The sequence below is a fragment of the Gallus gallus genome, chromosome 2, assembly GCF_016699485.2.
Source record: "Gallus gallus isolate bGalGal1 chromosome 2, bGalGal1.mat.broiler.GRCg7b, whole genome shotgun sequence".
NCBI lineage: Eukaryota > Metazoa > Chordata > Aves > Galliformes > Phasianidae > Gallus > Gallus gallus.
Genome location: NC_052533.1, coordinates 143,532,895 through 143,548,779, shown reverse-complemented (window position 1 = coordinate 143,548,779; position 15,885 = coordinate 143,532,895). Strand labels below are relative to the sequence as shown.

At 41.7% G+C, this 15,885-nt stretch overlaps 1 protein-coding gene across 2 annotated transcripts in view; it reads left to right on the top strand.

Moving 5' to 3' along the window:
* Positions 1–15,885, top strand: part of COL22A1 (collagen type XXII alpha 1 chain) — a 231,224-nt gene that overhangs the window by 156,113 nt on the left and 59,226 nt on the right. For both annotated transcript variants that reach the window (XM_046920616.1, NM_001139439.2), the window contains 7 exons: positions 4,275–4,328; positions 4,703–4,756; positions 5,726–5,779; positions 7,536–7,589; positions 8,000–8,035; positions 12,258–12,320; positions 13,492–13,545. In XM_046920616.1, coding sequence (XP_046776572.1) covers positions 4,275–4,328; positions 4,703–4,756; positions 5,726–5,779; positions 7,536–7,589; positions 8,000–8,035; positions 12,258–12,320; positions 13,492–13,545 — 369 coding nt within the window. The remainder of the gene's footprint in view (positions 1–4,274; positions 4,329–4,702; positions 4,757–5,725; positions 5,780–7,535; positions 7,590–7,999; positions 8,036–12,257; positions 12,321–13,491; positions 13,546–15,885) is intronic.

Genomic DNA, 15,885 nt, shown 5'->3' with positions numbered 1-15,885 from the left:
TTATGGTTTTCTCTTCTCCACCCTGACACTGTAAATGAACTGAAAGTAAACAAATAGGGCAATAAATCTTAATCTGTAGACAAAAGACATCACGTCCATATCTTACACTAAATGATGCAATTAAACAAATTCTGTCTTGTGCTGAAAGCAAGCAATTCTCCTACAGAGACTGCTGTGTACAGAGCCAACTTTATTCAGTACACTCGGAAAGACAGTTCACAGAATTTCTGTTCAGTGCACTTTATTTTTTAAAATAATGGTAGTATTCCGACTATACTATCATACCACCTGCTGAAACAACTGAAGACCTCATTCATTTATAAATTATGACACTGTCACTGAAGTTTTCTATATAACATGCATCACAAGCAGATCTGTTGGCTCCTCAGGCTTATTGGTTTTCAGCATTATCAGCAACACTGGTTTTCTCTATCCTCTCATCTTTGTCTCGGTTTGTAAGGAAGGAAGGAGAGCAATATGGTGCTCTGCTGCAGAACTTCGGAAGATAACTCAAAGGAGTTGTGCTGGTAGATATAGGTAGTGCCAGGAGTGATAAATGAGGAGCAGGTTTGGGGACCTGATCCAGGAGACTACTTAGGTGTAGTAGAGGAAAAACGGAGAGTTGAGGTAGCAGGGGACATAGTGAGACATGTGAACTGTTCCTCAAAGCTAGCAGCTGTGGCAGGAGACAAGATGCTTTTAGATGTCCTGGAGGTTTTTCTCATTCATAGAACTGGCATGCTGCCTATACAGCCCAGACCACAGTCTGTTTTTTCATGGATTTAAGGCTTATCTAAGCCTTTTTCATAATGCAAGAGGATCCAGGCATTGGCATGAAATAGTATACAGAAAATATGTCTCTACAAGCTTTTCCTCCAGGGACAGGTATCTGGAAAAGCCATCAGACTCCTGTTTCCATCCTGTAATGACATTTGTTCACCTTTTAAACCATGGCCATCCCTTTTCTTTTGGAAAACAGATTTGAGCCACACAACCTACTGATGTATTCACATGAAAAGGTCTTTGTTCCTTTGCAGAACTTCCTTTGGGAGTACAGAACCCACATCCTAATAGTCCTGCCTTTCTCAGCCTGTCTTTCAGCAGGGTACATGTTGGAAGAAGAGAGCATCTTTTAGTGGTTCCTGGAGGACAGACGCAGCTGCTCTTTCTGTGCTGTGTCAGATTTCTTTCCTGAGAACTGTGTTGCTTTCTCTTAGGAGCGGAGCTGGATGAAATATAATCCTGAATGTCTGTATAGGTGTTCCTCCCCGAACACACAGCTCTACACACTTTCCCATGGATATTTGGATTTTAAAGAAGCTTGAAATATTTGCTTGAATTTGTTTTGCCATTTGTTTTTCAAACTGAGTTTGTGCAGTCCTGTTTTAGAGATCAAAGGTTTTATGTACCAGGTTTTGTTCCAACGTGTAGGAAGCACACATCAGAGCTCTTACAAGCCACAAACAAAGCTCTCTATGACTTTATTTCTTCTGAGTTGGAGTTTGAGAGGGACAACACTGGGAACTGGATTTGGGACAAGAGCTCTCATCTGTATAATTCATCAAATGATCAGTGAAAAATGTGATTGATGGAATCAGGTGCTTTTATCTGGATTCAGTGTCAAAAAGGAAGAATACAGATGGTGTGAGACTTGGCGGTTAAACGTTACAGAGTGTCCTACGGCTGTGCGGTTGTGTTGTTTTTTTTTGTTTGTTTGTTTTTTTCTTTATAACAAATAAATACTGTCAGGTAGTTTGAATGTCTCAAATAGCTTGGGAGAATAGTTCTTGCTCTGAAGTATACTCAGAAGTCAGGAGAAGGGGCACAAGAGGGTTTTGTATGCAAGTCTTGCTTTGGACAAGTGTGGCAAGAGGGAGGGCTTTGTAAAGGGTGATTATGTGATAGAATGCTTTCCTGCAGCTTTTTCATGACTATGATTTTTCATTTCCTTGTGTCCTAGTCACTTGGTATAGAAGGTTATGCTGCTTTGCTGATAGACACTTGAGTGAGACTTCTCTTTTGGAGTAGATTTACCCTGTCTAGGGTGGGTATCCCACTTGGGTGGGGCTGGCTGATGTTTGCTGTGGGATGACAGTGGCTATGTTCTTTACTGGTTAAATGCTTACTAGATCCCATTGTTGCATAAATCAGATAGAGCTAGTAATTCATAAAGCTCACAAGGAAGTAAAAATAACTACTATTAAATATTTTGCACTGTATCTTTCCTTCACTTACATATAATCCACTTTGCTGTTGAATCAGTTTCTTGTTTACCTAAAGCTATCTTTGAATTCTTTCTCAGTGCTGCACCCACTCTTCATGGCAACCCTTTCTTGGCTCCCATACCAACTGTATAGCTACCACCCTTGTAGGGTTACAGTGGGGACAAGCAGGCCCCTGACATCTGAGGCCACTCCATCCAGCTGCCCTCTGACTGTATGTGTAGTGAGACATTTTTTCTTGTACTGGACTGTTGATTCTTGTTTGGAATGGTGAAGCCTCTTCTAAATGATGGATGGGGTCATCCAGATGCCTCTGACAGGACTACAGTGGCATCTGAAACCTCATTCTCTAGACCAGAAACTAGGCTCCCCAGGAGTTCTGTCAGCAGTGTCAGTAGATCCCAAGGCATATCTTCCTGCAGATGTTTGAGCTGTGCTTGCACTTGAGACACTCTACAAATACTAATGTTATTTGTGGAATGATTCCATGTCTGTTTTGGACTGAGTTGCAGTGGAAGTGGATTATGGGTGATATGTAAGCCAAGCGCGTCTGCTGGTTTGTTTTTTAGTTGCTTTGCACCATCTATTGGTGAGATGGTACTATTTGTTCTGGCTGATTTTTACAAGCATATTCTAAAATGAAGGCTTATCCACTATCTCCTCCATCAAACCTTGACACCAAAATTTTCTTGTTCATTCTTGTTTATGCCATTTTATTCTCTTTTTCCGCTACATTTTTCCTTAAATGTTAAATGTTAATATTGGTCCACAACTCATAATCACAGAAAGATTTTTGTTATTGGATTGTGACACAGCTCTAGCAAGGAAGAAGCTGACTGACCATTTTCTATCTTGTACTGATTGCTCACTTTTAATTTTTTGCATAGCTTGGTGTATATCATAGAATCACAGAATGGCTTAGGTTGGAAGGGACCTTAAAAATCACCTAGTTCCAGCTCACCTGCCATGGGCAGGGTTGCCTACCACCAGCTCAGGCTGCCCAGGGCTCCATACAACCTGGCCTTGAACATCTCAAGGGATGGAGCATCCACAGCTTCTGTGGGCAGCTGTGGCAGTGCCTCAACACCCTCTGAGTGAAAAATGTCCTGATACACTTTTCTTTGGTTGGTTTTGGATTTGCTGTTCTTGTTTGTTTGTTTGTTTGTTTGTTTCTGCGTTTTTGGAGTGCAAACGTCAGAACTCCTTCTATTCTGGAAACTGAAAATGACTCAACTATGGTATTAGAAAGTGTGAAGGAGACAGCTGAGGTTAAAGTTTCAAGTCAGTCGTGTATCCATTTCTCTTCCATCCTTATGCTGTATGCTTAGCTCCTGATGCAAAAAAAAAAAAAAAAAAAACAAAACACATGAACAAATGATTCACTTTAAGTAAAGGAGAAAATCTTTCTTTTCTTCAGCAAAGCTGAAGGTAACAAACACCTCTATATCTCAAGCAGTGGTGTGTCAAGTATGGAAAAAAATCTCTTCAGTCAGGAACTCACAGTTTACCCAATACACAGAAATAAATCCCTCTGAAAACTGGATATCTATTCAGATTATATTTTCCCAAGAGAAATAGTTCTTGCAAGGAGATGAGTAAGACTTTTAGAGCATTTGAAGCTGCATGTATACATTGAAGTACAAGCTTGTGAGGACATTTCACTCTCAACAGGGTTAAGACAGAGCACTAAAATGGTGGGGTATTTCTTTTAAAATACCTGATCCACTATATCTTCTGTACCATTAATTAAGATTAAAGTAGGCTGGATGCTTTGTCTTGCATGGCTTCCATCTCTTGTACTGGAGCCCAGGATGGAGCTTTCTTTGTAGTAACAGTAACCAGTGGTTTAAGCAGGAGGTCCTGTTCTGCTCTTGAGCACAGTTCCTTGGGAGCTCAGTTTGGCATCTTGCAGGTTTAGAAGGAGAGAAGTTAATGAAATGAAGCTCAGTGCTGATGCTGTTTGAAACAGAGCCCCAGTTGCACACAGGAAGGGCCTGAGGCTTTCTACCACTATCACGGTTATTAATGAACTATATTTTTCTTCCCTTACAGGGACCTCCAGGGCCCCCAGGCATTGCTGGACCGCCTGGACCACCTGGAACACCAGTAAGGAAATAGAGTTGGTTTTGTTGTTTGGTTAACATCAAAGAGAGAAAATAAGGAAAAAAAAAAAAACAACACAACAGTTCGGGAGAATGTTAGATTTAGACTTTGAATTTCAGTGGGAACTGAGTCAGTGCCTCTGGCAATGTGTGCTTTCTGTTGTATTTTCACCATGAAAAGCCCCACTTGGCCCTGCAGAACAGCTGCACCAAGTACTGGAGCCGTGTTAGCGCTACCTGCAAATGAGTCAATATCTGCAGGATGCCCCATGGCAGAGACCTGACTACTTTGGGAAGGAAAATTGTATTTGAATTGAAAGCAGCCTGTAGAGGGCAGAAATACTGATGCTTTGTGTGTCTGCTGGATTCTTTTTTCAGGGACTGCCAGGAGAAATTGGTGTTGCTGGTAAAAGTGGACCACCAGGACCAGCTGTAAGTTTTGAGGGACAGCTTGCATTGCCTCCCTGCTGCCCGTGACCTTACATGTTTTACTTCTAAACTCTTTACTTCTTTTCCTGCAGCTTGTCTGCACATACAGTTTTAGTACTGGCTCTAATACTGTTTCCTTTAATACAGACATTAGACTGATGCCTTTTGGCTTACTAGAGGTAGCTGTACTATTCCTGCACTCTGGGACTATGAAGCTTTATATGGTACCTTTCAAAACTTAGTTTGCATTTGGTAAAATATGACTCTTTCAAACTGGAGTATCTTGAATCAGGCCAAAGAAGTGAAATAAAAATCATAATTATAGCAGAGCATTGCAATTTCTATTGGCTCTTAAGTTCAGAAAGGTGCATTATGAAATGCTTAGTACTGAGAAGTGCCACTTTATGCCTGCAGTGTTTAGAGACTAACTGATGCCTGAAAAGGGGACAAAACCTTTTCTCACAATTTAAATGTATTGCGAGAAGTCATTTTAATTATTATTTTGCTGAATACTTCCATCTCTCTATGCTGTGTAATGCCAGTCTGTGTATATATATATACATATATATAAACTACTATATATATATATATAAGAAACTACTGATATTTAAAGGATTTAAAGGTAAAAGATGTTTTTAAAAAGTTACAGCTACAGAGATTTACAGAGACTGCTATTTCTAAAGACTCCACTCTTCATAAAACTTCTACTTTGTTGTTTGTAACAACACTGACATCCTGTGGTCAGTCACTAAAACTGCCATACTGGATACAGCCAGGCAGATATGTGCATTGCCAGAAATTTTGGGTAATTTGAGTTACAGTAGTGAAAAATACAGAAGATGCATGAGGTGCTTTAACAAATCTTAAACTTAGGTTAGTGGCCAGAGGGATGAACTCAGCATGCTTTTTCTGATCTTGCCTTGATGAATTTAAGGAGCAGGCTCTGAGAGCTGATAATTTTCTCTTGTTTAGGGCTCACCTGGCAAAGATGGATTAAATGGTCTTCCCGGGCTCCCAGGTCAAAAGGTAAGTGTCACCACACACACCAGCATAACCATCTTGCCTGGGCAGCTTATCTGGGTGAGCTAGAAAGTGTAAGATGAAAGGGAAGCAGATCTCCAGGGTCAAATATACCTCACCTGCTTCCAGCCCTGGAGCTCCAGGGTCAAGCGAGCTTATATGATTGCTCTGTACTGAGTCCCTGTGAAGGCTGAACTGGATTTAAACACAGAAGAGACCTCTTCCAGTCTTCAGCCACTGCATTTTTTTCAGCAAACACAGCTGAATATAGCAGACAAAGAAGCTTCCACTGTCACACTGGAAAGCCAAGGAGGCTGGCAAGTCAGGGCACATGTCCAAGGCACAAAGAACAACGAAGTGGTGTCAGGCCCCAAATACATTTCTTTTTCCTTCTTGAAGAACTGGAAACAAAATATACCATCCCCCTAGGTCTTCTGTGGGACCATGTGGAAGAGAGGTGGCTCTTTGTTCCTTCCTACCTCTTGTGCCCTGTCTAACTTCATATGAATGGCAGATTCAGGGAGGTTAGTTTCGTCTGCTGTTCTGTTGTCCCTCCAGTTGGTAATGGAGATTTTGAGCAGGAGAAACTCTTGTTGAGTTCCTATAGTCGCGCAAATAAGTGACTGAATGAACCATATTTTGTCTACAAGAGTCAATCTAGGAAATCACAGAATCACAGAATGGCTTGGGTTGGAAGGGACCTTGAAGCTCACCCAGTTCCAACCCCTGGCTGTGCATAGGGTTGCCACTCACCAGATGATGTTGTCCAGGGCCCCATCCAACCCGGCCTTGAACACATCAAGGGGTGGAGCATCCACAGCTTTGTTGGGCAGTCTGTGCCAGTGTGTCATCACTGTCTGAGTTAAAATTTTCCCCCTAACATCTAATCTAACCTAATTATAATCTCCCTTTAAGTACAAGAAGGCTGCAGTGTGATGTTGCCCGAGCCTTACCTTCTCCAGGCTGAATGAGCCCAGCTGCCTCAGCCTTTCTTTGTAGAAAAGGTGCTCCAGCCCTCTGATCATCTTTGTGGCCCTCCTCTGGACCTGCTCCAACAGCTCCAATTGATTACACTAGATTGGAATATGTACTTAACTATAACCTGCCTTGAGTCCAAGGCAGCAGCATTGCATCAGCAATGGTCTTCTCAGCTCTGGTGCTTGGCCATCATTACCCCTAATTTTTCCAGGAACTCACCATATTTATACTTCAAGTCCAGTGTTCCTCAGCCTGAGTGTACTGATGAATAAAAGTGAGGAATTTGAAGCATATAACAAATTACTGATCTCTGTGAAGTATTGACTGCACTTCTGAGATACACAGCATATTTCTGTTCTTAATCCAGCAGTTTCTGCTCTCTGTCCTGACCCCACCCACAATGACAGATAAGATTTAAAGAGTCCCACTGGCCAAGACTCCAATTCCACAGTTATCTATTTCTATTCTTAATGGAAAATGTAGACCTGTTCACCACATACCACAGTTCGAAGAAACTGAATGGATGTTTTGTTTTTCAGGTAATTGCTATGGATATCTTTAAAGTAACACTGGTTAACTTTGTGTTATTCTAGAGGCATTCTAGTTGGGTGATTATTGTTGGAGATGTGTTTGCAAATAATACTGAAATGGTAAAACTTTCCAGGAAAGGTACTCTCATGTGGCTCCATTTACATCCTCAGGCTGATGGTGGAAATCTGAGTCAAAATATTCCTCATCATTGCTACACTGCAAGATGTATATTAATTTCTCATGTTCCCTGCAGGGAGAACAAGGAGAAAAGGGTGAGGAAGGCTCTCCTGGAAAAGCTGGCCCTAAGGTAAGGAATTTTATTTCTAAGTTTGCTGCAGCCACTGAGTCACTCAAGGTGTGATTTTAGAAGGCCTTTTACTGAAGTCAGGAGCGTAAGGTTACTCTAAATCTGGAAATATAAGAGGGTGAGTAGGTGTGGCTCAGTGCCTTCACCGTTCATTGCATTCTAAGATACAAAACCCTGTTTGATGCCCCTTTCTCTAGTCTATGTACATAGGAAGATGTGACCTGGACCTTGCTTTGGTTCTCTGTGGCCAGAGATCCCAAGCTATCAGAGAAGATAATTTCAGTGCCTTACAGAAAGTGGATAGAATAACATGAGCTAGGACAGTAGGGGACACAGTTTACTAAAGAGAAAGCATTCTGGCAAAAAGATTGGGTCCTTGCAATGCTAACTTTGTGCTTTTGCTTTTCCAGGGTGAACCAGGAAGCCGTGGCCAACCTGGTGAACAGGTGAGCAGAAAAAGTGGTGCTAGCAACAACACCTGCCTGTCAGAGCAACACAGAGTGATCACATGCAGTAACAAAGCCATTTGCCAATAGCTTCCTTTGCCAAGGAAAGTGCAAGTCAGCAGATAAAGCTCATGGTTGGACAAAGTAATGTTTCAGAGCAAATATGCTAAATCGAGTTTTGTCTATATCTCAGAAAATTCAGTCATCTTGTTTCTGGTAGATAAGGAAGAAAAGTAAGGCAGAGTGGCATAAAAGTGATTGTTTTTCCTTTACTTCACATTAAACCAGTGCACTGGTGATGGTTCTGGATGATGATGAACTTTTTGTAAATACGTGATACAAAGGGCGATGCAGTCATTTCTAGATCATAAATGCATGCTAGGAAATAACCCTACGCGACTGTCAGAAATTGCACAGTTATCTTAATCATTATGTATTAAGATTTAAGTTCCAGCAGATAACAGTAAGGAAGCGGGGAAACATCCTGGGATTTTCTAAAGCACATAGTTGTCTGGAGTCCAGTGTGGGGTACTAACCAGATATTTTCACGTTGTCATCTGCACGCCACTTTTCAACTCAGTAATAAAATCTGTAGAAAGAGATATCTATGTAAGATGGTCTTATATCATTGGCATACGTCTTTGGATACTGGGTTACAGAGTATAAGTCAGCAATGGAAGAGTCTCACAGCCTCAGTCATCTCTCACTTCTACCATTCTAAATCCAGACTTCTGCTATAAAGTTGAAAGAAGAGAATGGTCCCATGCTCCCACGTTGTTGTTTGTAATGAAGCTGAAAACACACTATCTATGCAACCAACTGGAGTAGGAGCACAGGAAGAAAGAGAAGTTTCACACAGAAGGCTTTTATAAGTTGTGCTAGTTTCTCCTTACCCAGTCAATTTTAGGAACTGCTTATAATTTTTCCATATTCAACAGGGCTTTTTAGAATTTGAATCCCACTTTCCAAAACACCTCTCTCTCTACAGTGTGATATTCTCTACACATTATACCACTGTTCTCTTTTCTGTCATCTCAGTTATAAACTAAAATATTGAATAGTAAGTACAGACCATGAGAGGACTTCATCTCTTTCTGAATCTGGAAGTAAACAGCTAGTAACAGATGTGTGACTGTAGGTTTTTAGGTTTTTTTATTATTATTATCAGTTCTACACCACCCTCCAGAGACCCTTCTTCTACATTGTATTTCTGTACTTTGCAAATGAGCACATCGTGACATCGTGTTGTCTTGTGTCAGACATTTTACTAACGTCGAGATATATCACAAAAATACTTCCTTCTTGTCTGCTTAGTTATCCTGTCAAGGGAGGAAACTGGATGGATTTGACATGATGAGTTTTTAACAGATCCATATTGGCTTCTTTTTATTACCTTCCTGTCTTTGAGCTCACAGAATCATAGAATCCTTAGAGTTGGAGGGGACCTTTAAAGGCCATGTAGTCCAACTGCCCTACAATGAACAGGGACATGCACAGCTAGACCAGGTTGCCCAGGGCCCGATTCAGCCTCACCTTGAAAGTCTCCAGGGACATGGCATCTACCACATCTCTGGGCAGTCTCTGCCAGTGCCTCATCACCCTCACTGTAAAAGACTTTTTCCTTATATCCAGTCTAAATCTACCCTCTTTAAGCTTGAAGCCATTTCCCCTTATTCTATCGCCACAGACTTTGCTGAAGAATCTGTCCCCTTCTTTGCTGTAGCTCCCCTTTAGATACTGAAAGGCTGCTATCAGGTCACCTCTTCTCTAGGCTGAACAGCCCCAGCTCTCTCAGCCTGTCCTCGCAGGAGAGGTGTTCCATCCCTTGTATCATTTTTGTGGTCCTCGTCTGAACACACTCCAACAGGTCCATGTCTCTCCTGTGCTGAGGACACCAAATCAGGACGCAGTACTTCAGGTGAGGCCTCACCAGTGCAGAGTAGAGGGACAGGATCATATTCCTCACACTGCTGGCCATGATGCTTTTGATACTGCCCAGGATACGGTTGGCCTTCTGGGCTGCAAGGGTACATTGCTGGCTCATGTCCAGCTTCCCATTCACCAGTTCCCCCGGGACTTCTTCTGCAGGGCTGTACTCAATCCTTTCATCCCCCAGCTTGTATTGGTAGTGAGGGTTGCCTCAACCCAGGCACAACATCTTGCACTTGGATTCGTTGAACCTCATGAGGTTCACCTGCACCCACTGCTCAAGCCTGTCTAGGTCCCTCTGGATGACATCCCATCCCTCTGGTGTGTCACCTGCACCCCACGGCTTGGTGTCATCAGCAAACTTGCTGAGGGTGCACTCAAACCCACTGTCAGTGTCATTGCACTGAGCCCTGGGGGACATCACTCATCACCAGTCTCCGTCCAGACACTGAGCCATTGACTACCACCCTCTCAGTGTGATCCCACAGTCAGTTCCTTGTCTGTTGAACAGTCCACCCATCAAATTCATATCTTTCCAATTTGGAGAGAAGGATTTTGTGGGGTACCATGTCAAAGGCCATACTGAAGTTGAGATAGATGACATCAGTGGCTATTTCCTTGTCCATTGATGCAGTGACACCATCATAAAAGTTTACTAGGCTGGTCAAGCAGGACTATCCCTTGGTGAAGCCATTCTGGTTCTCCTGTATCACCTCCCTATCTTCCAAGTTCCTTAGCGTAGCTTCCATGAGGATCTGCTCCATGATCTTTCCTGGTACAGAGGTGAGACTGATAGGATGGTAGTTCCTAGTATCCTTTTTACCCTTCTTAGAAATGGATGTGATGTTGCCTTTTTCCCAGTCACTAGGGACTTCACCTGTTTGCCACGACTTTTCAGATACCATTGAGAGTGACTTGCTGACTACATCAACTAATTCCCTCAGGATTCTGGGATACATCTCATTGGGACCCATAAAAACTCATTAATATTTTTCTTCAGTATCTTTCAAGAGACCAAATTTACACTGCATGTTTTTGTTTTTCCTCTAAATCCACCTTTTTTTTCCCTCTTTAGCTTTATGCTGCCCTCTGTTCATCTTTCTCACAACCTTTGGGATCTCATCATCACCCAGGATCCTGCATTGGCTCTCAAAAAGCATCACTCTGTCTTGTCACCAAATGTCACTGTCTTTCAAAATTCATTAAACACCATCCTGATGTTCCCAACTATTCTCAGTTAGCAAAACATAGAATCATAGAGTCATCTTTTTCCTGACCTGATTTCTCTGCATTCTACACCATGATAATATTTAGATTCTTGCCACAAAGAGTTAACCTCTTTAAATTGAGGATTACCAATTCTTAGTTCATATTCATACAGCACATAGTGCAACTGGGTTCTTTCCATGACTGAGATCCTGACTATTTTTAGGTGACAACCTGGTTCAACCTGGAGCTAAATTTGAGAGTTTTTGTTATATTTAGAACAAACCACATGACACAGAGATTACAATTACTCCAACAGCTTGCATTCATTATAAAGCAGAAACTAAAAAGTGAGGGTGAAACAGAAACAAATCCAAATATGAGATGCACTGAGAAAATTCTAGACTTGCTTATCAGGTCACATCTGTTCTGTTCAGGTTAATAGTATTGGGTTTGCATTGCTAGACTATACTAGATCCTTAATAGATGAAAATAAAAGATTTATATTTTTAGGTGCTCTTTTTTGCTTGCTTGGTGCTATTATGGAACAGTGCAAAGAAAATATATCTTAAATTTTATGATATCACTTATCAATACAAAGAGAAAAAAAAAAAAAGAGGTCTTAGCTGCTGTATTAAGTAATGATTCCCCTAGAAAAAGAAATTATCTGATAATTAAACAAGATCCTGTTCTCTCTCTCAGCAAGCTTCACATAGAATCAATCACACGCAAAAAAAATAGGGTAGGTTCTGGCCTACAGTATAATCTACATATATCATGATGTAACTAGGTATCAAGAAACAACCATCTGCAGGCATTATGAATACTTAACAATTCACCATCTAGTATCAGCCATTAGACAGCTGAATCAAGGATTCATCCTTCCTAGCCTAAGGACACTAGCTAGATTAATCTACCCTGAGAGTCAGACTTGATGTACTTTTAATCTGACATGAATGAGTGAAGAGTTGGCCCACCAGTCTTCCCTTTCATTCTTAATTACATTTGAAACTAATAAAGTTCTTTAATAGAAGCCATGCTTGATAAATGTTCCTGGATTTCACACATGATTTTCTCTCACTTTCAGGGTGAAGTGGGTCTTCCTGGTCTTCAGGGTTTACCTGGACTGAGAGGAGAAAAGGGAGACCAGGTGAGTAACTTTGAGCCATAACTTGATTTTATTTGTGCATTTGATGCCAGGAGGCATCAAATATCCCTAGATAATATTTTCACTTGGTTATCTTCTTGTGGTGAACAGCTGACTGACATCTAGAAAGACCACCAAGAAGCCCTTCCAACAGGGTACTTAACTGCTTTGTGACCATTGCTAATTGCAGTGGAGATGTTAATGAACTATGTCTATCTTGAACATGAAAGATTTGACTGATGCCATACTCCTAGTTAGGCAGTAGAAGAGGCACAGGGCCCTTTAGGCCTCACTTTCAAATATATCTGCATGACTTAAGAACATTAAAAAAATTTAAAAAACAACTAAAATCCCAAATTTCTCTTGTCGCTAAGCTCTGGGGAACATTCCAGATGGTTGGATTATTATCTGATGGCTTAATTTCCACCTGGGTACTGGCCAGCTGCAGTCCTTCAGAGGTACCTACACACTGAAAAGTAGTTGGACCTGGCAGTAAATTTAGCTGTGTCAGTGAGGCCATTAGTTCTGATAGCTAACTATGTGCTTGAATGTGAGCAAGAAAGATTTACAATCAACTGAAGTACTACTGTTTGATTTGCTATATTATATGTATATTGAAGTGTAGGATATAGAATATGTTCTCTCTGTGAAATCATATAAATGTAGGTCAGCTATCTCCTATTTTAAGACTGAATATATACATTTGTGTATGCACTTTGAGGAATATTCACATCATCCTCATTAAGCACCTCCCATTCAGGCTACCAAGTTTCCTGGGTGATTAAAAAGGTAGGCACCAGTGAGTGGATGACTCAGAAACCTTTCAGCATAAACAAATTGGTAGAATAAGTGCCCTCTCTAAGTCTTAAGTGTGTTCTGCTTCTCTTGTTCGACTGGAAAATTCTGAGCTTTGTTACTGCATCAGTCAACAAGACCTATGTGCAAGTTGATTCTGGATTGGTGTTTTCATTTCCATGAACTTAGTCTCTATTCTTTGGCTTTTGAAAATAGTGTGAATTTTGTGAAGCCATTTCAAATATATTAATTACCCTTTTAATTGCTTACCCTTCATCTTGGAGGACAGATAAGGTCAACTGAAAGTGTAAAATGAAACTGATTAAATCAAATCAAATCAAGGTGTGCATACTTCCTACCTTCCTTTTCCTGTTTTTAGGGAGGAAAGGGAAAAGATGGTCTCCCAGGACTGAAAGGGGAAAGAGGAGAAAAGGTGAGTCATGAAATAAATATGCTCCTCTTTATAGAATCATAGGATCACAGAATGGTTTGGGTTGGAAGGGACCTTTAAGATCATCTAGTTCCAACCCCTCTGCTATAGGCAGGGACTCCTCTCTCTAGACTAGGTTGCTTGAAGCCCCGTCCATCCTGGCCTTGAATGCTTCCAGGGAGGGCACGTTTACAGCCTCACGGGGCATCCAGCTCCAGTGTCTCACCACCCTCACAGTAAAGAATTTCCTCCTGACGTCTAGTCTAATTCTACCCTCTTCTGGTTTAAAACTATTTTCCCTTGTCCTGTTACTACCTGCCTTTATATAAGAAGAAAAGAGAAAAGGGCTTAGAGACAAGAGATAGAGGAGATAATCTTATGTGGATTAGTAGTTCTGAAGTCTCTGAGATTATCCTCATAAAGAAGCTGCAGAAGAAACTGTGTGTGACGTATACAACCATTTACTGAATAACACAAGAAATAGTAAGTTGTTGATGGAATCTAAGGTCAGTTTCTTTAATTCAGAAAAGATTTTTCTTTGTTCTAGCATTGGCTAATAGAAACAAGCCTGAAATTAAAGAACATTTCTGTGCCTCCCAACAGTGTGAAAGGACAATAAGGAATGTTCTATGCTTCTGTCATCATAGCATTGCTATGGTTAAAATAGGAGGACTAGGAAGACACGATGTTTACCTTATTTTTGCTAAAGTGAAACTGAAGCATTTACCTTGTAGATGCGCGTGACATGGCATAATTATCTCAGCCATAGGGAATAGGTGCCTCCTTATTTTTCTTCCTAGGATACATCAGCCCTCATTTTAATAGCAAACTTGACCATCTCTGGCACTGGCACCTCTATTATGTATGGGTGGTCAAATGACATTTCCAATGAAGCACATGAAACTATTCTCTCTGGGAGGTTAACTAGTGTTTTTCATATAAAGTTGTCCATGGAGCACAGCCAGGAGGAAGGCCAATGTCAGCTAAGATACTTGGACTACAATTCTCATGAGATACTCCAGCAACCTTATAGGTTTTGACTCAAAAATGAGGGGGAGAAATGGAATGAGGAAGTTATATTTTTGATGAAGAACAAAGGATTTTTTCAATATGCAAAATAAGACTTTGTAAGTGTATGCAGTAGGAGAATGTCTGCTCCTTTAAGGCTACCTGTTCAAGGAACTTTTTCAGTGCAACCAGAGATGATAAGAAAGGGAGGCAGGGTTGGGAACCAAGACACTTCAGTCACACTAATGGAGGAGAGCTTATGAAAATGTAGCAGTGTTTTTTCCAACTGGGTTATGTGACTGATGACTTTGAAGCTGGGAGACAATGACCAGAAGCATCTCCCATTCTTACTAACTGGTGGGCTATCACACTGCAAGTGCCACTTATAGAAAAATTAACCTGAATTTTCCAACTGAGAAGATTGATAGGGCTGTGGGGAGGGAGCTACAGAGCTCATATGGTCTCAAGCCCATACAAGGGAAAGGGGGAGCAGGAGGATCCAAAAGGAGGGATTAGGTAGAAGTGGATCACTATGAGTGGAGTGGGTGCCAGCTACGGGAGTCAGGCTGGGGAAGTGGACACCTCTGGTCCATGGTGCCAGCTACTGAGGTGCTGAAATCTACTACTTTCAGGCTGGATATCAGGAAAATGTTTTCTCAGAGAGTGGTAAGGCACTGGACCAGGCTGCTCAGGGCGGTGGTTGAGTCACCATCCCTGAGGGTTTTCAGGAAACTTGTAGATGTGGCACTTATGGGCATAGCATAGTGGACATAATGGAGATAGGTTGATGGTTGGGCTAAATTTTCATAGTGGTCTTTTCCAACCTTAATGATTCTATGATGTTCTCTGCCACGGGTATGGGAATGTTGTATTCTCCAGCCAGCTACTAGGATGAGACTGGTGTGAGTGAGGTGAGTATGGGGCTCTGCACCACTGGATAGAGCAGGACCACAGGTTACAGCCCGTATGCTTGGTGCTGGCTACTGGGGGACCATGTCTGTATATTCCCCAAAGCCGGTGTGCATGGGGTATGCATGTGTATTTGTTGGCAAACCAAGCTGGACCAACTGGCATGTGATGGAAGCCTTGGGCCTTGGATAGAGTATCGGGCCAACGGTGAGTCCATATTGGTCCACCCAGGGGGCTTGTGAATGCAGTGTGCATGGAAAGGGGAAGGCGGAGGCCATGTCCCCCAGGCTGGGTCCCCAGATGCTGAGCTGGGCCCCAAAAGCCACTTGGGAAAGACCCAGAGGTGGTGGCTGTACTTTTACCCTGTATAATAGTTTTAGCTAAAACATGCTTTCCAATCAAAAACTCTGACAAGCTTCAACCAAA